Source organism: Coccidioides immitis (genome assembly GCF_000149335.2).
Source record: "Coccidioides immitis RS genomic scaffold supercont3.5, whole genome shotgun sequence".
In the NCBI taxonomy this organism is placed as follows: Eukaryota; Fungi; Ascomycota; class Eurotiomycetes; order Onygenales; family Onygenaceae; genus Coccidioides; species Coccidioides immitis.
In genome coordinates this window covers 3,282,438-3,305,797 of record NW_004504307.1, presented here as the reverse complement: position 1 = coordinate 3,305,797, position 23,360 = coordinate 3,282,438, and the positions used below count along the sequence as shown (strand labels likewise).

The following is a 23,360-nucleotide window of genomic DNA, read 5'->3' as shown; positions in this document are numbered from 1 at the left end:
TAAAGCACATACTGCTTGAAAGATAGCAGCAACAACAAAGCATGCCGAAGCAAGACATCAAGCTGCTGGCCATTGATGGCGGCGGTGCGGCCTGTCCGCGCTGATGATTCTCCAGCAGCTCATGGAGGCCATCGACCCAGACGCGCCGCCGGAACCGTGCGACTACTTTGACATGATCTGCGGGACAAGCACTGGCGGGTACGTCACTATGAAGGCCAGCTGAACGATCTAGTGCTGATTGACAAGGTTGATCGCAATCATGCTCGGCCGGCTGAAGATGAGTGTTGATGACTGCATCAATGCGTACCCCTGCACCTCTCGAACAGGATATTCCAGAAGAAGCAGCACAGAGTGACGATAAGGGCAAGATACAAGCGCGGTTCGACTCTGATGAGCTGGAGCAAGCTGTGAAAGAGGTTGTCAAAGCACAGGGAGTTCCCGAAGATGCGCTGCTAAAGAATGGCTCGGAAATGGCATGCAAAGTGTGTGTTTATCTCAATCCCTGTTCGAAACAGCACCTTGAGGCAAGCTGGCGACTCCTACAGGTGTGTATGCGCGACGAGTGCAGAAACCAGCGAGACTGTATGTCTCACAAGCTACAAACACCCACGCGGCCACAACGACCTCCTGAACAGTGTCAAGTGGGAAGCATGCCGTGCAACGTCAGCAGCATCGTCCTTCTTCAGCCCGATTGCGATCGGCCCGTATAAGGAAGGGTTTGTGGACGGGGCGACGGGCGCGAACAATCCAGTTGTGGAAGTGGGTTGGAGGATGTCGGGCTTGAAGAGTCGATGAAGAGCAAGGAAATTGCAGCAGCGACACGGCGGTATATTGCATCAAGGACGTGTTTAAGCTGATGCAGGCATGTGCGGGCAACCTAGCGAGCCGAGAATGTAAGTAGTCATCTAGAGTCCAAAGACCTTTACGTAGCTAAGTCACTCTGCGTAGACATTGGAGAATACCAGACAAACTTTAGCTTTGAAGGCGTTCCCCTAGTGAAAACATTTGTGGAGAGACCCGGCGAGATGGCAGAGCTCGAACGAGTACTTCTGCCGCAGAGGCAGAACATGCGACAGAAGATCTTTGTACTCCATGGACTCGGCGGCATAGGCAAGACACAGCTTGCTGTCGAGTTCACACGGCGACACCGTCGCAAGTTCAGTTCGGTGTTTTGGCTCGACGGAAGCGATAAAGTCAGCCTTAAGCTAAGCATTGCAAGATGCGCCCGTAGGATTCCTGCGAGCCAAATCTCAGATGCGAGCAGAACATACTCCATGAACTCTACGGGCAATATTGACAAGGTAGTGAGGGAAACAATGGACTGGCTTGCGCAACCGGACAACACTGAGTGGCTGGTGGTGTTTGACAATGTTGATCGAGACTATAGCTCGCACGCCGCAGACCCGCTTGCATATAATGTCCAACAGTACTGCTCTGGCGCGGACCATGGGTCCGTCCTGACCACGACCAGACTAGCGTCGCTAGAGCAGCTGGGCGGTTCGCAGCAGGTCAACAAGATAGATAGAGATCAGGCGCAGGAAATCTTAGAGAGCTGGTATAGAAAAGAGCTCGGTAGGTTCTAATCACATTTGGAAGAATATAGGACTTGTTGGAGCTAACGGGTCCTAGACCCGGTCGAAAGCGAGCGTCTGTATAGTGCGCGCAACAGCTGGCCAGATAAATTGCACAAAGCCTGCTCAATGTGTAATCTGTCATCTCCACTTCTTCTTCTGCAGCACACGCGATTGTAACCATTCTTTCAAAAGATAAAAATATGTTTTCCACCTGGTCATCTTGCTGACTTGATTCTTCTCAAAAGCTTGCACCATAATGCAAACAGAAGCTTCGCAGCATAATAACCTGTCGCGCGTTACAAGGGCTTTGCTTTCGTAAATCACATCACTCCACGGACATTGCGCGCAGCAATCACCAGACATTGCGAAGGGGCCTCGGGTATGGGGCGCATTCTTCGGGACAATGTGCGCACGTGCTCCGAGCTTGCGCGCAAAGCCGTATCCACACTATTAATGTTCGCTAGATATGCATGCCTTTTTAGCTATACGGAGTAGCTTTCCAAGTATTAGGCAGCTCGCCAAACTGAGAGATTCTCTTCTGTATTTTGCTCTTAAGCCCTGTGAAGAAAAGAGAAAGATTTAAAGAAATTTAAGTTATGAGGGCTATGAAAGATATGTACTTCTATCAGGTAAGAATCCTGAACCTTTTTGGTGAGATGCTTACATGGTGTGTTATATTGTACTCTACAAAGTAAAGAGTACTCTGTACAGTAATTGAACCTCATAAACACACTCATATACAAAAAATCAAGCCAGATAGAAATGGCCTCTGATCATAATATTCCTGTACTGTATGGGGTACAGTCATCATAATAACCAATAAAAAAGTGGTAGAAAACCCCAGTAGTTCTGTGAAAGATTATCTACCATATACTTGATTTCACTACCAACTATTGAAGGTTGATTTATTGTCTTTATCTACATGCTCTTTCTTCCCATTAAAGCTAACAATGCCCTCTGAAGGACTGAGAGTCTGTATCAAAAAATGATCATCTGTTAATCTCCTTACTTAAACCTAACACAGGAACATGAGGAGAAATCAGCAATATATATTGAATACTGAATCAGAGAGTATGTACAAAATCTTCTGTAGTAGAAAGAATGAAGGGGCTGCACAGTCTAGTTGCTTTATTCCATCACTGGCCAGCAGGAAGAAGATATGCCTTAGTTGCGGGAGACATCTACAATGAATTAGCATCAACAGGTCCTATAAAGTATGGCAAACAGGGGGATGAATACTGACCAGCAGCAAAGAGAGAGTAGCTGTCAGCATTGTTAAGAGACTGCTGGGCATTAAGTCTCCTGCATTGCTCATATCCGTAAGCATGGTCAACAGTGCCAGGGCTGAAAACACTAGGAGCATGAGTGAACTCGTGAACAATAACATAGCCATGGTCAGGGCCAAGACCGCGGTTGAGAACAGGAGGGAGACTCCAGTAGGCTGGGCAGTTGACAACATGGCTGCGGTCTGGGACGGTGTAAGCAATGGCACCCTGGCAGTAGCCGTAGACATCCCGGCAGAAGTAGATCGTGCGGCCCTGGTTGGCAGAGCTACATTCCTGGGCAATGGCCTGGAAGCGGCGGGCAACATTCTGGCGTGTCTGTTGATCGGTGGTCTTGAAGTATTCCTGGAACTTCTGAGCATTCCCCCCGGAAGCTGCTTGGGCAGCACGCTGGGCATAGGTGACACAGGTGCGAAGACCGCCTTGCAGGAGTTGGGCATATTGACCAGTACAGCTCTGGTTGTCAACACGGGTGCGCTTGTTAAGCTCTGGGATGGCGCTAGCCACTTTGGAAGCCATTTCACCATCAATATCCATGGTCAAGGTATTGGCCTTAAAACGAATCGAGCTGGTGGGCTTAGTGCCCTGGCCATCAATGACAGGAATGCTGCCTTCAGCAGAGATCTTAAAAGAGCCACCGGCGGAGAGGTCAGATGTCTCAGCAATGTCAAATTCAGCTTCAGCACTGGCACCCGGAGCCAAAGTCTTGTAAGCCTCCTTGGGAAGGTTGTCAATGTCATAGTAGAGGTGGATGCCGCTGAAAGGAATGATAGAGCCTAAAAGTCAGTAAGCACTGGACTGATGTCTTAAAAAAATATAATGCAGTATAGAAATATATACCATCCTTAGAGATCTGGACCTTGCGCACTGGCGAGGAGTCAAATAAGGTATTATACTTCACAAAGGACATCTCATGGTCAGCATTGTTGGTGATGATTGCCTTCACACGGGTGTTTCCAATGGGGATCAGCTTGACATCAAGTCCAGTATCACGCTCAGCCAACTCATTGAAAGGCAAAGCAAGAGCTTGGCCGGCCAATGCCACCAGGGCAATCAAAGAAGATGAAAGACGCATTTCAATGCAGGAGCAGTGAGAACAGACAATTATTCCAAGAACAATCTGAATGTTGGAGAATGGGATGCAAAAGAGTATGGCCAGCTGAAACAAACAAGAATAGCTTTCTGAGGAGCAGGTCATTGGAAACTTATATTCCATCCGACACCAAAACCATCCCACAGAGTGGAGGACCCCCGCGGAAACGAGCGGGAGACATCCATTTCATGCCGGGTAGATTAATGGTAGCAGCTTGCAAAAACCTCAGCCCCTGGCAGTATGGTTGCATGGCTGCATCACTTTGAGCTTGCCAAGGGGGAAAACTTATCAATATTGTCAAAGATCCGCTGATATCCAAGGTTAGAGGCATTCAGTGACTCAATATCGCGGAGCTCATGTGCAATTGGACCACGCCAAGCAAAGTAAATATATTTTGCATCCGGATATTTCGGGTTTCGGGAGGCTGGAGAGGGAAGGGTTAAGTTGAGTGTTGCTGGTTGAGGTTGTATCATTTTGGTGCGAAAAGATTCCTGGAGGATCCAATTCAGTGCCAATTTATCAGACACCACATACATGCTGGCCTCTGCATGATCCATGATTGTTTCTCACTTAGCACTGGGTCACTGGTAAGGTACATCACTTCCGTGAAGGATGATCACTTGTCAGGGATTGTATCAGTTCAGTCCACCTGGGTACTCAAAGGTTTGTCTCACAAAATGGGGGCCCTCAGCCATGCAGACTCTTAGAAAAATATTATTCTGCAATCAGGATTCAGATCTTGCATCTGGTGGAGAGAATCTTCGTGGTCATATTTGGCTGGATAATCCTCAGCTTTAATGCTTGGAATGATTTGCCCTTCTTGCTAGTGGAAACCCTGCATGGTCACGGACCTGGGTCTGTTCACCACTAGCCTAGTGTCCTCCTGTGACTCTTCATGATATGTTTGAAAGTCCTTTGGGAGGTATTCATGCATGGCTTGCTGGATGTTGTGCTTTTTGAAGAGCATCTCCATTGGATACAGAATTCCCACCTGCGAGCCGGCCAGCCCAGAGACAAGTGAGGTCACAGAAGACCAACTTTCCAGCCTCCAAAAGATGCAACAGATATGTTTCGCTGTGGAATTACATTGGAGAGTGACCCCCAATTCACTGAAATCAAAGAAGGGAGAGGATTTGGGAGCTCTTTTTCGGCTACTGTCCAAGAATTTACTGCCGAAAGTCTTACCTAGCCTTTCCCTTGCACCTGCGGAACAGCGCTAAGGACTTGGAACCTTGGGGTTCCACGGTTTTTCGGGCCTATAAAAATCCGATATGGCTGGTGCCTCGTAGCTGCCCAATAGGCGGCTGGGACAGCGTATGACTAAAACCAAACCAAAGCAAACCTTACTCACATGACCCGTATAGATTACCATAGCAGAAATGGGGAGGATTTGTAAACCGTAGATCCACTAGTCCCGATACGTTTACGTCGGAATATACGTTTATCCGAATCCACGGTTGTTTGGAAGTTTAAAAATATATACGTTCCGAATTCGGAAACGTAGCTTCCGATCCTCAACGTAGAAATCGGGAAACGTTCAAACCCCTGATCAACGAATATATCTAGGAACGTTCGGGATACCTTTTCGGGTTTATAAATGTTTATAGTATAGAAACCATTATAGTATAGAAACCATTATAGTATAGAAACCATTATAGTATAGAAACCATTATAGTATAGTTACCCCAGCAGACACTGGAGAGATTTCAACTAATGCGCAATACTACATACATCAAACCGCCCGATCCACCTATAAAAAGGAAACGCTCCAAGTGCAGTTGAGAAAGGTAGTCGGCAGAGCAGAATCCAGTTCGAGCCTTTTGGAATCTTTGCTGACAGGTATTGTGTAAAGGCTTGGTTTGCGGATTGCAGGTAGGCCGATTATATGAATCTCATCCCGATTCACCTGCAAAATCGGCAAATCCAGTACCCTCTCGCGCCGAATTTCATGAGCAGAGAACATGGCAAAAAAAACCCTCCAGCAGCTGCCCTGGTTGTGGGTGAATATGCACCTTATTTGCCTGATCTTGGTGCCCGACGCACGAGTATACTCAACCAGATCATCGAGTTTCAATGTAGTGCGATGCGCATCTCCATTGAATGTAAAGGTCAGCTTTTGAAACAATCGGATTGGGGTCGAACCTCCGCCAAGCATATGTTGATATGCCCAATCACTGCTGTATGAAAGTCGGAGCTTTTGCAAAAAGGAATGCGTAATTGGTAGTTCGGAAAGCCGCGCGCTTTGTAAACCAAGCAATTCCATGACTTTGCGGCTAGCTGGTAGTCGGCAGTAGGCATTGATTAAGGTATGGAAGGGGGTGGTAGCATATGAATCATCGGCTTCGTCGGCATTCTCATCATCATCTTGTTGCTCATTGTGTTCCGATCGCACGAGGTCTTGCATGAGAATCGGACATTCGCGATGAAGTTGCTTCATCTGGCTGCTGATATAGGGTTCCGATTCCATAAGAGCCCCATCAAGAACCAAGGATATAGTGCGTTTGAAGCTCTCATGAATCAGTAAAACCTTTTCAACATCACGCTTGTTGGTTCGCTGCACAAATGCTTTGTATTCACGGTGTTTATCCTCCCCGATCAGTACATTGCAGTTATTTGGCACAGCATACTCCTTTGCCTGGTCGGCATAGTGCACCCCGATATGCATGTTTGGTCGGTGTTTCAAAGCATGTAACATCTTACCTGCTTTCGGGGCAATACTGACAGTGTTGATCGAAATGTCCTCCGTCGGGGGTGTCACAATCCGATTGAACACTGGTGAATTCTGCCGTGATCTCAGCATCCATACTGCCCGGCTAGCCGACCGTGGTGCCTCGGCAGCCATGACAGTAGCATCTATCACTTTCTGAAGCATAGTTCGGGCGTTGGCAACCACACTTTTAAGTTCATTGTACCCGACAGATGTCTGAGAAGTCAATAGTGAATTGCTTCTTGCAATAGCACCAAAGGTTTTAGCAAGCAACAAACACGGAATGTCGGGATCAATTGACTGTTCACCAAAGGAGTTATAGAGAGCCTGCTGAACAACAGTCTGAATCCAGTCAGGCTTTAGGGCAAAGCGGAGTATAATTGGGATCACAATTGAAGCTCGGGCGTGTTCCTGGATTTGGTAGGACTCCAGATGGGTAATTGGGGACTGCAGTCGGGCCCAGCGTCTCCGAAATGGAAACCTCTGTAGGGTTTGGCAGTATTCCTTCTGCCCCTCAGGTGTCAATATATGTGATATCAATAATGTATGCGCAATTTTGGACAGGCCCGAAAATTCACTATGACAGGGGTCAGAGGGGAAAAATGTCACCAGATTCAGTGCCGGGCAGATCTTCAAAACTGGGGGACTTTCCTTGGCCAATCCATGGGTCTTCCACAGTGCTTCTCGCTCGCGAACAGTCCGCTTCGCCTCAATTTCGGCCCGCAAATTGAGTAGCTGGTAATGGTATCGGCCGTGTTTCACCAAGTCGAAATTCATATTGAACCTCTCCGCATCGGAGACAGTACAGCTCCGACAGGAGACTGTTGCAGTAGGGCGTTTGATTCCAGCATTGTCATTTTGCTGCGGCATGTCACCAAGGTAAGCAATACAAGGAGCAATGACCCTGACAGTTCCTTCACCAGTTACCACAATGTCAAATCCTCTTTCAACTGCTTGTAAACCGGGAGCCAACGCCTCCACAACATCGGGAAAATTTGTAGCATGAGGCCCGAGAGCAATTGTATATACATTGTTTTGTCGTCTTCTTTCGGAATCATTAAGTCCTGCAGGGATCATATAGAAGCCAGTTATATTTCGGTACATGTTCCGATATAGACCGAATCCGTCAATGAACAGCAGGAAGGGAATGGATATAGTCCTCTTGATAGGGTCGCCTGGGCAGAGCATCTTGATCAGCATATCCCTCCCGTATGCCGCGATTTCCAGTTCACCCCGGAGCGGAGTGCTAAGTCGGAGCTCTTGTACAGATGATGTGTGGCGAATTGTATTCATCACTCGCCGTACAAAGAACCCATTTGTTTCTGAGGGTTTGTAGCTACCCGATCCGTCAAAGGTGTAGTCAAGATGGACATCCAGTCGGGCTAGAATGTTGTCTTCATGTATGATGTGAGTTTCCTGGTCTTCCAGTAAGAGCAGCTCGTTCGGGCAAAGCGGAGGTCTCAGTGAATGGATTCTTTTATCAAAGCTGCTGGCAGTAATAGTGTACTGGACAATAAGAACAATTTCACCGGGTTTTGTGCAGGCCAGTCTCCGGTCCCGACCCACAAATTGAATCCTTCTGATATGGATTTCTTGTTCATTCCAAGTGCACTTACATGCAGCATTGTTGCACCTGAAACGAACAAAATCGGAAGGAAAGACTGGTGTCCCGTCAGGATACCATGCAAAGTCACCCGACGAACATCTAATGGAGCTCCCCCAGCTCCATGATTGCCACAATTCGGTCGGGTTGTCAACTAGGTCGGCCATACCAATATGTATCTTCTTGCGAAATACAGGAGACCTTGCCAGTAATGACAAAAGAGCCACAGGATCCTGAAAGAATAAATTAGATGTAAGAGATGTCTGTATTAGTCGCTTCTCGGCAGGCGAAAGAGTTGGCATTTTCAATGGAACAGCCGGTATGGATGCCCGTCGGATGGGAAGCATAGGGAATTGAGCTCTGCATTTCTTCTTCAACGTGCTCAGCCCCAATGGTAGAGATCTCAGTGCACCGATGTCTTCGGGAATCTGTAAGACTTCCCGCAGTGCCTCGTAGTGTCGGCGAGATATTCCCGATTTTTCGCACCATAATCCTAAAGCGAGCGTGAAGTGGTCCAGCATTTCATCAGGCTCCGCACGCGCATGGACTAGGACCTCCGACGGGTCATTCATTGTAGTCGGGATGTAGGTCTCAGCTGGCTGGTCGCCCAATGAATCCTCTAGTTGTGAATGAAAATCGGAATCTCCATTGCCAACCGGGTGCACTGGATGTAACATAGTCTGTAACCAGGGTTCGGATTCGGGCTCTTCATACTGTTGTGATTCATTGTTATCAACTGATCCCATGGGTAGAGCTGCCACTGCTTCTTGTATAATCTCCTGCACCCTGATGTCTTCTGGTTCAGAATGAGTGTCGGATAGAGCGTCGGGCGGAGCATCAGAGGCATCTGAAAGACTTGCTGCATCCTGTACACAGTGATTAGAATGATGCAGGCTGACAGAGGATCCAAGGTCTTACACTCAACCCTGACTCCTCAGTTTGATTGTTCGGCTGAATGTCGGGTTCCACTGAAGGTAAAACGCGATTGCAATCTTGCGATTCCCGCAACAAATGGGCAGGCTGTCTGCGCCTTCGAAACTGTGAGGCTGGGAATGGCAAATGAAGTCGCCTTCTCCAAAACATATAATCCTCTATGCGCCTCAAGTACCTCGGACCTCGCATGTTTGCTTGAGGTTTATACACCGGTTTCCGCAGTGGTTGAGTTTCAAGTTGCAGGAACAGTGAGGGTTGCTGCGGAATTGCTTTGGGACAAAGTATGTAGGAATTAGAAAGAAAATTGCTGTTCGATTGGGGAATCGGACGTATTATAGCAAAGTTGAATGTTAGAGCAGCCGCAAAATGTGCCAACTGTGCCGCAGACCAACTGTAATATCCCGATCACCTAGACCTGTAATTGGCCCTAAGGGATGCAAGGTCAGCGATGATCTGCATCCTCCTGGGTGATCGGCCTATTTCAAAGAAATCAATCACTTAGCGGCGTTGAATTTTAGAATGTAGGGGAATATGGATACAGATCTGAATAGCAACTTGGGCAGTCGAATGCGCTCCAAGTCAACTATATAATAGATAGCGAATCCCTCTGAAATTCAAGCATTCACTCTCATTCATTCTCAACGGCAATCCGATAGCCAAAATGTTGGAGACACAGAGCACGCCAGCGCCAAAAAGGACAGCTCGCACCTTCCCATGGGCCCAATCGCACAACATGCCAAAGGCTCAAGGGGCATCATTCAGTTCGAATACAAGTACCCGAACTGAAGTGTTCTCTGATCATACAGAGATTGAAAAGCGGGTTCGAGTGGTGGAGCACGAGATACGAAATCGGGTGCGATGGGCCTATATATCGACATTAAATACTGACCCGATTCCCGATACCATCCAGGAGGTGCTGAGCCTTGAGGACTGGGAAGCCGGGAACGACTCATATTTTTGTGAACTTTCCAGGCGCATGTCGGACCTCTGTAAAGGTTGGAAATGTAAGACCTTGAGTAGCTTGAAGGTCGGAACAACGTCCCTAAACTCCTAGTTATGGTATAAACTGACCTCATTTGCAGGATCATGTCAGGGAATGTATTGAACTCAGCTTGACTGAGAATCCCGATTTCGGACTCCATGAAATAACTGATCGACAAAAGCTGATCAGCTATTTTGCCCGATTGTTCAAGTGGGACCAATTCTGTGAAGTCTTTTACTGGGTCAAGCCGTGTGTCGATTTTGAGAAGTCAGCTCCACAAGGGAAATGGTATTTTGAACGTAAGTCAATGGTAAATCTTAATTGCCATGATTTCTGCTCTGACAGTTATGGCAATAGAGGTGTATGCAAATTTAGCAGCATACGTGAAGCTGTATCTTGATGACAACAGTCCGAAACGGGACGCATCCACCCCGTTGACCTACACCTGGGATTCTGTACTCAAGCTCTGGGACTGCTTGACACAGAAACCAGGACTGAGAGATGTCAATTCGGACGACTTCGCCCGACGGAAGGTCCGACCAAGGAAGCCAAAGGCTGTCCATGTTGAGACTTTGCCAGGAATTCTGGATGCGGTCCAGTTGACATCTAGTATGCCGCCCAGGGAACCCGATTCACGTCCGGCTCAGGCAGTGCAAGCTCCGCGGGAGCCAGAGAATGACGATTCAGACAAGGAGAATCGGAATCCTTTGCAGGACATCACGGAGGATTATTTTGAGACTGCGACAAATCGGCCTGCCTGTTCAAAGAGACCCGCGCCAGCCGCAACTGGTCGCATGCCCCGAAAGAGACGCAGATTCTAGTTGAATACATGAAAAGGTGCCTTCTTGGGTCAAAATTGGCTGTTAGTTTGTGCTTCAAAATAGATTTCGGGGTTTGATATCTAGACTTCAATGCAATGCTCTGTTATATCAATGCTTGCAAGAGCCGAATTTCGCTATATTCAATATATATCTCTTTATCGTTCACCGTAATCGGCCGTAGGAGCTCTAAGCAAAATGAGTTAGCACTTAGTAATGTATAAATAGACACGTCCCGATTAGGAAATCCAAAACAATCAAGCGGACACGCTAGATATAATAATCTCTTCCCACACAAAATCTCTCTCTTCTTCTCTTCTTTTCTTTCTTTCCTCCTCTTGAGCTCATTATATTTCTCGTCGCCCCTCTCCCCCTATTCCAATATCGAGGTAAGTGGTGGATTTCAGAATGAAATAAGGAACTGCAGCAAACTGAAGGACAATATATGCAGAAATAGCAAAAAATGGCTCCGCAAACGCGTAAATTGGCAGCAGCTCAGGACGAGCACTCCCCGATGTCCACAAAGAAGAAGCCAGGGCGAAAGCCCTCGGCTGTCAAAGAAGAGCCCGCTATGATGGGTGATACACTCTGTGGCCGCTGTTTGATGTTTGTGTATACGGCGCACATTGAAAAGCCTTGTTCCCGCAAGCAAGGAACCGCGAAGGCCTGCACCAATTGTGCAGGAGATAAAAAAGCCTGTGCTCCTGTCCCTTCAGAGCTGCAGAAGGAAGTGGCAGCATTGCTGTCTGACCATGATGATTTCCTCAGGCTTAAGAACGCGACGCTCCGAGAGGAATTGAAAGCCAGTATGGCGGAACAGGCCGCTGGTCTCAGTGAATTGCTTGCCAAAATGGCACCCCCGTCGGTCCGAACTGACGAATCCCCCCCTCCCCCCCCCTTCAACGCTGAAGTTGGTGCTGCCACTTTGGCAGCGTTGGAAAAGCTCGTGTCCATCCAAGCCGAACAAAAAGAGCTTGCGGAGCATACATTCCGCTCTGTCAAGGTAGGTTGAACTGATTGGATATCATACATTCAACTCATGCTAATGTAGTTATATATATAGAATATTGAAAGGACCTTGGCCGACATCCGCCAGGACTTAAAGTCCAATTGTTTACCTTCTGCGGTCAGTATACTTGATGCAATGTCGGGATGAATTGAACTGACTTTGATATTTGATGACAGAAAAAGCGAAAGGCAGAAGAAACCGTCTATGAATCAGCAGCCAAGATAGGCCGATTTGCTGCTGCCCTGCCCTCTGCTGCGTCCGCTCCTCCCCCCCCCTCCCCCACTCCGATCACGCCTTCTCCCTTCGTTCAGTCGCAGCCGAATATCTCTGCGTCGGGCCTGTCTCCAACTGGAGGCAGTGGAGCCGATTTGCTCGAAAGTACGATCAAGCGGCCCGAATGGGCTCGCCCTGACGATTCTTCTGCGCTGGTTTTACGCCCTGTCCCCGAACCAGAGACTCCAACCGGGGAGGCTCAAATTTAAAAAAAAAAAAAAAAAAAAAATTCATTACGATTCGGGTTGTGCGGGTGGTTTGTAATACTTAGTTAGTTCCTAGTAATTGAAAAGCTTCCGAATCGGGTTCAAAACCCTCAAGTTTAAAAATATATACGTTCCGAATTCTATACGTTTCGGACCCTTTATACGTGCATTGTAAATATATGGTTGATCTACGGTTTCAAGCTTGCGACCCGTGGTTCAACGGGTCGCGTCGGATAAACGTTTTCCGACGGTTGCCCGAAAAGCTCATTTTTCCGGTATGGTAGAAGACACCCCCTTTTAGGTAACTAGCTTAGTGAATGGCAAGCATACATCAATTGCACCTATCCAATCACAAGCATCCTAGTTTAGTCCTCCATCATGGGGTGACCAACCGAAATACTCCGCAGATCCAGAGCGCACAGATCAGTGGACCTCGTAAATAAAGTTTGCGGACCTCGAATATGTCACATGATGCTGACTAGAGAGGTCCAACCTTCAGTACTATAAATACCATACGTGTTGTACCTCTGCTGTTTGAATTTTCAAATTATTTACAGTTTTCTTCACATACATTAATTGATTGGGAATTGATTGTCAATTGCTTAGCAATTGATTAGCAATGTCTGCTTCATTTATAGATCCGACATCTAATGACCAACCTTTTGTGGCTGATATCCCTTCATCTGACGCCCAGAATATAAACAGAGATGGCAGCATTGACAGGGTATGAGTCAAAATGCCTGATAACTGTTTGTCAATTGATTAACAAGTGTTTAGCCATTGTTTACTCAATTGACTGATGCTAAATCCCGTCCGATTACAACTCAAGTGCTTGATTTTGCCTTGGACCTTGATGAATATCCGAAAACCAATGAACATGGATACACATACGTTGTTAATATTGCCGGTTGTAGTAGGGAGGAAGCAGAGGATATGATACACACAGTTAGTTATATTAAGTGCTTATGAATCACTTGGCAACTGATTGATAATCATTTGGATATAGATTCAGTACTCCAAAGAACGAAATCATTCCCCGAAAAACATATTTTGCTCCTATCTTCAAACACATGTGAAAAAATTTAAATTTCACTGTACAGGAGTTAAAGTATGTGAGCATCTGCATACTAATTTAAAAACAATGCATCATACAGAGATGACGAATGATTTATGGAGGGCTTTCAAAGAATCTCAGAAGATTATAAGTCTTATCAAAGATGATCAAACAAAACGAAATGCATACAGGTAACCAATCACTTGTTAATCATTTGCCAACCAGTTAGCAAACAATTAACACGCTCTAGTTATATCCGGAGTATTTCCTTCCTTTTCCGACAAGGATTGGCATGCAAGCAATCACAAGAGTCTTGTAAACCTGTGTTTAAACGATTTGACAACCCAGTGAGTGAATGAATCAATTGTCAACCGATTGTCATACTTACAGTATTTCTAGAACCCGGCCGGGCATTGTAGCCCTTATATTACATGCATTAATGCAAATGTCACATATCCACATGATCATTTTCTCCGTGCAATAAATGGTTGTACACAGCTTGATATGGTCTTCCTAGAAGAACTATTCAGTGAGAATGTGGTTAATGATTTTGAGGCTTGTAACGTTATTGAACCAAATTCTACACGAAAAAGAGATTGTGGTATGAAGTATTTACTAACTGATTTACCATCACTTGCTAATTGTTTGGAAATCACTTAGGATTTGATCACCCACGTGGTTCTGGTCGCTTGATTTCTCTCAAGTGTTCAGTTATCTTTCATGCCTTCCTGCCAAACAATATTGAATCCTGTCCTTGGCTGCTCTTCGTTTCACATGGCAAACATACACATCCACCACCTCCTCCTAGCAAGCCACCTAGAGTTGTTATGAAACGTATAACACAGCTGGTTTCAAACATGATAACACCAAATCTAACATTAAGTAAGTATTCGTCAATCGCTTGCCAATCACTTTGGAATTGCTTACCAAGTAATTTAGCCTCCTTTTTGAAGTCACCGGCTCTTGAAGAACTTTGTCTTGAAAACAATACATCCTCCTTGTCAAACATACATGCAAGCTTGACAAATATGGATCGAATATCCACAATTATCCGCAAACAACGGTTACTTTGCTATCCAGAGGGACAGGGATATAATAGTGTTTTGCTGGAGCAAAGCCGTAATCCAGCAATTAAGGTTAGAATTACTCAATCAATTGTGAAGTGCCTGCAGACTGATTGTTAATTGATTTCCAGGAATATATTCAAAAGATGTATCAAGATCCTGAAGGTCTAATGATCATCTGCATATTGAAAGATCAGGCAAGATTACTCTCAGAGCTTAATTTCTTCGAGGTGGATATGTCTTATAAGCGCCTGAAAGGCTCTAACCTAAATGAAGTGGTGTTTGCAACCTTTCTGGCTCAACATGCAAAAGGTAAGTGTTTTATAACTGATTTCAAAGTGGTTGTCAAGCATTTGCTAACTGATTTATTAAGTTATTACGCTTGTGCGTGTGTTTACGGAGCATGATAGTAAGAATGGGTACTATCTTCTATTCAAGCGGGTATTCGATGTTATTGAAACACTCATTGGTTGTTCAATAGCATGGTTTCATTTACATGGAGTGGGAATTGAAGGAGTTGGATTAGATATGGACCGAAAGCAAACAGATGGTATGATAATAAGTGTTTGATAATTGATCTTCAAGTGATTGACAAACACTTAGGCCTTGCTCTCTATCTAACTGAGATTGACACGGATCACCGGGATCGAGATTGGCAATTACGCAATATTGTCATATTCTCTCGAGTACATTTCATGCGTGGAATTACTCAGGCAGTTGGAGCAAGCGATAGAGGCATTGGCATTTATAGTCGCATGGCAAGCTTGTTGGACTGTCATTCACAAGAGGATTATATGCAACTATGCAATCTACTGATTGGTAAGTGGTTCACAATCAATTCCAAAATGCTTAACAAATACTTATCTCAAATCAGCACATGAAAATCAGAAGGTTCAGGACTGGGCAAGACACAAAAAAGATATTATTATTGCTTCAGGATTGAACAAGCATTGCAGTTTGATTCCAGAGCATATATATGAGAGATTACGAAAGCATACTAATGCCGCGGAAAAAACTCATAATAAATCTTATGCTTTTGGCAAACATGAGTCTCTATTGCAGGCTTTGACCAGGCAAGTGATTCTCAATCGCTTGTAAACTGATTACTAACCAATTATAGCTCATGGAAACTTGATAAGCGTGATATTTTGCAATATTATGCACGCGAGGATTATGGCGTTTGTCACTCATATCAATCAAGTAATATTGAGTCTCTATATCACCGGCATATTCAACGTGAAGGTGAGAAACCATAAACTTGTTATAATATATCAGAACTGATTGTTAACTGACTACTAATTACTTTATAGAAAGTGTTCAACGTCGGCGGTCCTACTCACAATTTCGTGCCTCAACTGAAGATGTAGTGGATATAGACACTAGATCCCAAGCCTCTACTATTTCTGCTGGCTCATCTTTGGGTAATCTGGACTCTATTTCTCAAAGATCTCCAAGGCCAGCCAGAAGAGCACGGTAAGTGATTCTAAATCATTTGCCAACCACTTGACAAGTACTTATCTGCACCTTAGGTCTTCCCAAGTTCCATTACGTCAACAAGCCTCTCAAAACATTTTGAGTCAGACTACTGAGCAAAAGTCTGTTGATTTTCAGGCAAGAAAAGAACAGCTTGAATTGGATTTAATGGCGGAGCAGCTAAAAGAAAGACAATTAATGAATAAAGAACGAGAAATAGCATTACAGGAACGGGAGGTGGAGTTAGCTCGGAAGAAACAATGCCTAGGACTCTAGCTACTAAAAATAATAATTAATCACTTATTAATCAGTTCATCATTATTCATTGATCATTTGGCCCCTCCTATTTAACATGAAGAAAAAAAACAACTGCTTGACAAAAGTGTTTTCACCTGACCTAATCCTCTGGATCAAAATCATCAAAGACAAGGCAATTCTCCACATCTTGGATACAAGCTACAAACTGATTAGCAACTGATTCACAACCATTTGGTAAGTACTTACTGATGCCCTGTTCCTTGCAATATTTGCAAGGGAACTCAATGCCGAGCTCCTTGCAAAGCTTCCTCATAGCCGTAAGATTTGGCTAATTAATCAATTGGTAACTGACAAGTGATTGGGGACAGTTAAACTTACTGCTTTGCCATCCTTCCGCCAGATAATCTTTGGAAGTTCAGCTAGGTTTATGTTAAACAGTTGTCAAATGATCAATAATCAATCAAACTTACCCATTGCCTGTCCATCATCACTTGCTAATCATTTGTTAACCAATTGTAAATTGAGCAAGAAATATTTGCACTCACCATCATTGTCATTCTCCCCATCCCCATCGTCCCCATGCTCCCCATCCTCATCCTCATCCTTGTCATCATCATTATCTAATGACCAGTTAAGCAATTGACAATCAACTGGCAAGCAATTGGATTTACCATCCTCATCATCCCCATCATGATCAACCAATGACTTATAAAATGCTAAACAATTAGCAACTATCTCCAACTGATTCACAATCACTTACCAACGGCCTTATCAATATCTGCTTGACTGGCTCGGCCCGAACCACCATCATACACCGTAATATTCTTATGTGAACGGATGTGGCTGCGGAGATTGTTGGTGGCCGAAAACGGTTTCTAATCAATTGGCAACCGATTAGTAGCCGCTTGCCAACCAATTATGAAATAACCTACCTTTGCCTTATAGCAGTCCTTTACCCGGCAGAAGACCTCCCCATAGTGCAGAACAACAGACCCCAGCATCTGTACAATCAGTTATTAACCGATTGGTAACTGATTAGCAAATGATTGTGTTACTCACCGTCGTGTACTCAGGCAGGACAATCTCTCCACTGGCAACACCCTCAAGATACCGTTGGTAGTAGGCCTATCAATTCAATCATTTTTTAATCAATTTTCATCAGATTCCATAAAAATAACACATTTAACAACTAAATCTACTCACATTATCGCGTAAATGAGCCATCTTGGCCAAAAAGGGGGGAAGGGGGGGCGAACTGCTTGGGAAATGCTTGGTAAAGGTAAGAAAAAAAATCTTACGTGACTTGTTTTTCAAGAGGTGCGCTCTGCTTAATAAGCATCACGTGATCTTAACGAGGTCCAGCCTGACTTACATAGGAGGTCCGGGTGATCTGGTAGAAAGATCCCTCTAAGCCTAGTTAAAGAGGTTAGCAAGGACGCTAATTGACACAACCCGCCGAAATCTGCACCTACAGAATTATACAGAGTGGACGCAGTACTCTGTACGGAGCCCAGCGTGAAGCACTCTCAAAACATGAAATCTGAGGCTCCCAACTTTTCCATCGCCTTCGTATGCAGGTCCGATCGTAAGCCTCGGTAGGCTTTCTCCACACAACGAATAGCTCCCCGCCGGTGACCTCATTACATCCCATCCAGTCCTCCAGGGTCCAATCTTTATTGTGCAATTGCGGGTCTTAGTCTTCTTTCCCTTGCAGCTTCAGTCAGGCCAAGTTTCCAAGTGGACTTCGCAAGGACACAGCAATGCTTGTGAAGAATTTGCACAATGCTGGGGTGGAATATACCAGTCTGCAATGCAAGGGCTTCAGTTGATTTCTCCCCTCCAGATTGATCTTTTGTTACAGTGTGATTGACCTCAGCTCCCTTTTCTGGATCTATTGCTTTTGGGCGCCCAGAGCGAGGCGCATCTTCAACATAGCTGATATCAACCAAAAGGCTTCTCTGCGGGTCAAACCCACGTTCTTTGGCTTGCGGATAACATAGAGGGTGTTTACAGGAATGTTCAGCCTTGCGGAAATTTCTTTAATGGGCATTCCAATACCCAAAAGTGTAAGAGCTTGGATTCGAGCAGCAATGGAATGGAAGGTATTATTAGGAGGCATCCTCAATCCTTGATCAACAAAGAATGATTCCTAAATGATAGGATGAAAGGTGGATGGAAAGCCGGCTGTCGAGGGAAGCTGTCGCTTGGAGGATCGACGGTGACCTCCTTTTTCGTCCTAATTTGGCGGGACAGCCATGTACTCCGTACTACATATGTATTTCTGATACGCCGAATCTTAACTAACTACTAGTGAACTCAAAAATCATTCGGGTCCAACACCTCCACATATATGTATGTACTCCGCGCTCAAAACCTTCTAATATCAATACCAGCCAACTCCTCCACTGCCACCTGTGAATTTGAATGCAGGCTTTCTACCAGATGTTCTTCCACTGCGAAGCTTAATGCATTTCATGCTACTAGAAGGCTCCCATTCCTCACAAGCTTTTGCTTCTCTGGCTACATTTAGCCCATCTAGGCCCTTCTGAGCCTTCTTTTTCTCTGCAACAGTCTCCGCAAGCCAAGCATGACAATGCCCCTTCTTATGGTATGCACTCCCTGCACATCTGCAGAGCGCTTTCGCAGTAAATCGTCCGTGCTATCATCTAGCCATGTCATATTAAAGATTCATCGTCACAGTCATGCTGTTGCTATGCACAAGTAAGCAAGGTGGGAGGCCACTGTACAATACCTCTAAGTCACTCAAGTACTGCTGGCTTGCCCCGGGATCTCGACAGGTCCCTTCTACAGGAGACGGGAGCGTGGTCATGATAACCGCAGTCTTCTTGCTATGTGACTTCATCAGCTCGTTCACAATGAGATGCTGCGCACGGCGTGGGAGATCGTTAAATGAGAGTGGAACAGAAGCCTGTAACGGATAGCCCGAAGCACGGTCGGCCCGCGCTGACGACTCCGGCCTGGGGTGGTCGGGGGAAGAGGGTCGCTTGTAGATAGACGAAGAGGATCTGGGCCCAGGCCGTCCCAAGTCTGTTGCGGCGAACATGATCGATGGTCCTGTCCCCTCCTCCGTCGCGACCTTCGTTTCTGGTATTGGCGCCGAAGAAAACCTCACCGTTGAAGAGGTTCTGACCATGCCTGATTTGTCCCGAGAAGGCGCTGTCCCCTCAGCTTTCACCCTGCTGATTGCTGGGTGCGTGGGACAAGACGTCGAAGCTTCCGTTCCGGAGTCCTCTGAATCAGTCACGGCAGACTCCGATACAGAACCTACGCGACGTTTTCTGGCGTCGATACGTGGCTTTCTTGGACTCCCTAGAAATGCTGACCTTGGAGTTGTCCTGGCTTCCGCCGGTGACGATGGCTCATCCCCTATGTCCTCTGCATCTGCATCCACGTCTTCATCTTCGTCGTCCGCTTCGCTCACATATGCTTCCATTTCACTTCCTCCACCGGACGATGACTCCTCACTTTCATCAGGATGGTAGTCGACCATGGAGTCCAAGAGGCGTTGGGTTTGCATGCCCAGGCTGACTGCCATACCGCCAAGGCTTCCTACAGATCTTCTTCTCCGGGATGACTCGATAAACTTTCGTAGGGGGCTGTTTTCGTGCTCCTCTTGCGAGCGTAGCCACGTAGGGTGTGGGCGTGAAGGTTGCCCCGATCTTCCCTTCGTTCGACGGTCATGTTCTCCCTTTCGGAATCTCTTGATCTCCTGCCACCAATCCTCCTCTTCCAGAACAGAATCAACCCGTGCCCTCTCCGCCAAAGCGGCTTGTTCTCCATTCACGATGATTTTATAAGATTTAAGTCCCCCACTCGCAAGCCAGAACACGAGCACTTCAGCTTCGATCCGCAGCTTCTCTAATAACGTTGCAACCCTTCCACGCTCCTCTTCGACGTCCGTCTCATACTCCACGAATACCGCCACTCTCAACTTGTAAGAATTCTTCCAGGATGGCACCGTATGAAGGATACATCCCAGCTGTAAAATAAGCGTATACGTGTCAAAGTTGGTTGTCACAATATTTTGGCTGCTGTAACACCCTTCACCAGAAAACTCTGCAGACATCTGGATGGGCCAAAGGTCGATGTACCGTTTGGTACCACGCCCTGTAGGGCTGGGTAGCTCCAGATCCTCAAATCCTCGCGCGATGGCAACGTTAATTCGAAGCTTGAAAAGAAGATCCTCCAATACAGTCACGTAGCTTTGTACACTCATCGAGTATGCCTTGTCGATAACCTCCATCCCAGGACCCTGTCGAGCACTTGTCCTTCCACGTGCGGGCACTGCGTTGTCGTCACCCTCTGCGCTGAGCCGCCCGCTTTGTCGGCGGAACTGATCGATGACAACGATGTTAGGCCTCATGCCCCCCAACCCGGAATTCAGAACTACATTCCTCACTCCCCATTCGATTGTAGGGGCCACCGTAACGTTAACAAACGCTTTGACTTTTGAATATTCGACAAATTTATTCCATAGCGTCTGTTCTCGCCTTGCTTCAGGTACCGCACGTGCAAACTCTTTAGTCACAAGAATATGGCCCAGCACGAACAATCCGCCTTTCTTCAACGAGTTGCAGAAATGTATCATTTTGTACTGCACGTCAAAGTTGTCAACAAAGAGGAGTACCTGTGGGCGCCAGAACTTCACATGTTCGGGGCGGAGGCGTAGCAGATATTTTCGAACTTGATGATAAATCAAGCTTTGGCTAACATCGCCCCATGATTTCGGAGGCGTGGTGTAGTGGATAAGAAGAAACAGGAGTACCAAAACGCAAACGCACCCCGCCGCGTATACACCATCAACGAAAAACATACTAGTGCCACTAACCAATGCCCCAGCTAGTGCTGTCCAGGAGTTGAAATAATGAAACGAAGGGCGGAAATTTGGTGCAGACCCAATTTTGAGTAAGAAACACGCAAGATTTGTCACTAGAAATGTCATTAGATAAATCATAGTGATAAACGACGCAATCTGATTGATATCAAGCAACATTGTCAACTGCGCGATAACAAAGGTAAATATAATAGCTCGCGTAGGCTCATCGGTCTTTGGCGTTCCTCTGGCAAAAAAGGAGACGCCGGGAATGAGATCATCTCTGGCAATAGCCTGAAGTAGCTTTGACGCGCCGATGAGGCCCATCAGGGCCGAGAAAAAAGTGGTTGCAAATTCTCCGAGAACGATGAGAGCAGCGGACATATTGATCTCCGGAAGTCGGTTAGCAGGAGTGTATGGTGCAGGAAACGAAAAAAGGTACTTACATCTTGTATAATATTAACATCTCTATATAAAGATTCTCTTGTCACTGTAGAGGCAATCACCAAGATCACAATAGTATAAGTGGCAAACGTCAAGCCGAGTCCGGATAGGGTACCTTTCGGGATGGATCGACTTGGGTTCTTCAAATCACCCGACATACTTGCGCCCCTGTATAGGATTAGCACAGGCAAGGAGCAGAGCTGGTGTGCTTCTCGGGGACGACACCTACGCAAATATTCCCCCCGTTGCAGGGTACAATATGCCAAACAAATTTTGGAAACTCTCCTTGCCTGGGATCTGGCTTCCTGCCGCTCCTTTGGTGAATCCCGGTTTTAAATTCCCAAGGAACGTTGTCAGGCTAAAGCCGGTGTACTCTATACCAATTTTATGGTTTGCGAATGGACCGAGTAGTAGCGGGGAGAGCGGAATGCTATATGTCGCCACTAGCAGGACTGCAAGGAGTCCATTACTAGCCCTAGCGAACATTGAGCTCCCCGCCAAGCAGATCCCTGTGCACAAGACCAAAACTATTGTACCCCAGAGGTACTGCCACCAGAAGCCTTCCAGGAGGAAATTAGACAAAGAACCCGATGCGGAACCAAAGCTCTGGGTCAGACAATCAACCAAACCAACAGCGTTCATTCCTGTGTTGAACACACAGCCTATGTAGAATACGGTGCCAATAGAGCCTCCAAATTCAGGTCCCAAGGAGCGTGAAATAAGGTAGTAGGCACCGCCACCTCGAACGGTTCCATTGGTTGCGATTGCAGATATGGACATTGTCGTAACCAAATTAATCATATACGAGGCAACAAGCATTCCTGGGAACACGGTTAGCGGCCAACATACATGATGGGAGGGTCCTGGATACTGACCCAACATTCCCAAGACCCCGCTCTGCCCAAGGATGAAGCCGAATCGAAGGAACATGAGAATGCTCAGAACATTTAAAGTTGTAGGAACAAAGACACCGGAAAATGTTCCAAGCTTTTTCGATACATCAACCAGGGTGGACGGAAAGGGACCTTTTTCCTTCCGATCTAGAAAGTCAAGCCTACCGGGAAGTTGGGAGGAGAGCGACGCCCGCCGGATCCTGGTGGCACTCTGCGCCCTTTGTGAGCGCCTATCTCCATTTCTGCTGATACTTCTGCGGCTGGATGAGTTCACAGTGCTCTTTTTCCAACCTTCAAACGGCAGCGAGGAAGCAGATGCAGACCGCATAGGCTGATATGGCTGCTCTGTCTCGGGAGGGGGAGACTCCCCGTCAGCCGCTGACATTCCCCGACCAGTGGCATCTCCACCAGCATCTCCGCCCATCATGAGCAGTGGTTCGCGTTTCGTTATCAAAGGAGGCTGATCATGGTTGTGTCCAGCCAGCTCTATTCTAGGTATCGTGGAAAGACAATACAAGCAGGGTTCAAGCAGCATCGCCGTCAACCGCGATGGCTGACATGCGCCGTCGTCATAGCTGATTATGTAAGTGTCAAGCCGCTAGTCTCTATGTAGTTAGTTACTTACCTGTTTCCAGCTGCTCGGCAGGGATCTTCCTTGATCCGATGAAAGTTTTTCCTCCCATTTTAGGGCCTGTAGTCGAGAGTCTTGAGAGCGCCCGACTTTGATCGGTTTTTGTGGTTCCTCGAGCCTCCCGTGCATGCTTCGTAGGCCAGCTGGTTTTGAGAATTCAAACGGTTTCATACAAGTACCAGGTGTTCCTATACGGAGTACTCCGCAGACCGACCAAAATTGCCCTAC

The 23,360-nt window shown here is 46.4% G+C and overlaps 4 protein-coding genes across 4 annotated transcripts; 2 read left to right on the top strand and 2 right to left on the bottom strand.

Annotated features, from left to right (window-relative positions):
* Window positions 1–299: 299 nt before the first annotated feature.
* Window positions 300–1,751, top strand: CIMG_13624 (phospholipase; the record flags this gene model as incomplete). Its single annotated transcript, XM_001241838.2, has 5 exons — window positions 300–484; window positions 546–759; window positions 842–893; window positions 949–1,572; window positions 1,630–1,751. The coding sequence occupies 5 exons, from the start codon at window positions 300–302 to the stop codon at window positions 1,749–1,751; spliced, it is 1,197 nt and encodes a 398-aa protein (XP_001241839.2).
* Window positions 1,752–2,738: 987 nt separating this feature from the next.
* CIMG_05736 (metalloproteinase 6) lies at window positions 2,739–4,073 on the bottom strand (the record flags this gene model as incomplete). The annotated part of the gene is made up of 3 exons (XM_001241839.2): window positions 2,739–2,755; window positions 2,818–3,633; window positions 3,698–4,073. 3 exons carry the CDS (start codon window positions 4,071–4,073, stop codon window positions 2,739–2,741), a joined length of 1,209 nt encoding a protein of 402 aa, XP_001241840.2.
* A 7,383-nt stretch (window positions 4,074–11,456) lies between these two features.
* On the top strand, window positions 11,457–12,484 carry CIMG_13623 (uncharacterized protein; the record flags this gene model as incomplete). The annotated part of the gene is made up of 3 exons (XM_004444868.1): window positions 11,457–11,996; window positions 12,057–12,119; window positions 12,179–12,484. The coding sequence occupies 3 exons, from the start codon at window positions 11,457–11,459 to the stop codon at window positions 12,482–12,484; spliced, it is 909 nt and encodes a 302-aa protein (XP_004444925.1).
* Window positions 12,485–18,713: 6,229 nt separating this feature from the next.
* On the bottom strand, window positions 18,714–23,261 carry CIMG_09589 (cation chloride cotransporter; the record flags this gene model as incomplete). Its single annotated transcript, XM_001239967.2, has 6 exons — window positions 18,714–18,989; window positions 19,083–21,554; window positions 21,611–21,776; window positions 21,838–22,429; window positions 22,484–23,054; window positions 23,127–23,261. 6 exons carry the CDS (start codon window positions 23,259–23,261, stop codon window positions 18,714–18,716), a joined length of 4,212 nt encoding a protein of 1,403 aa, XP_001239968.2.
* Window positions 23,262–23,360: the final 99 nt, after the last annotated feature.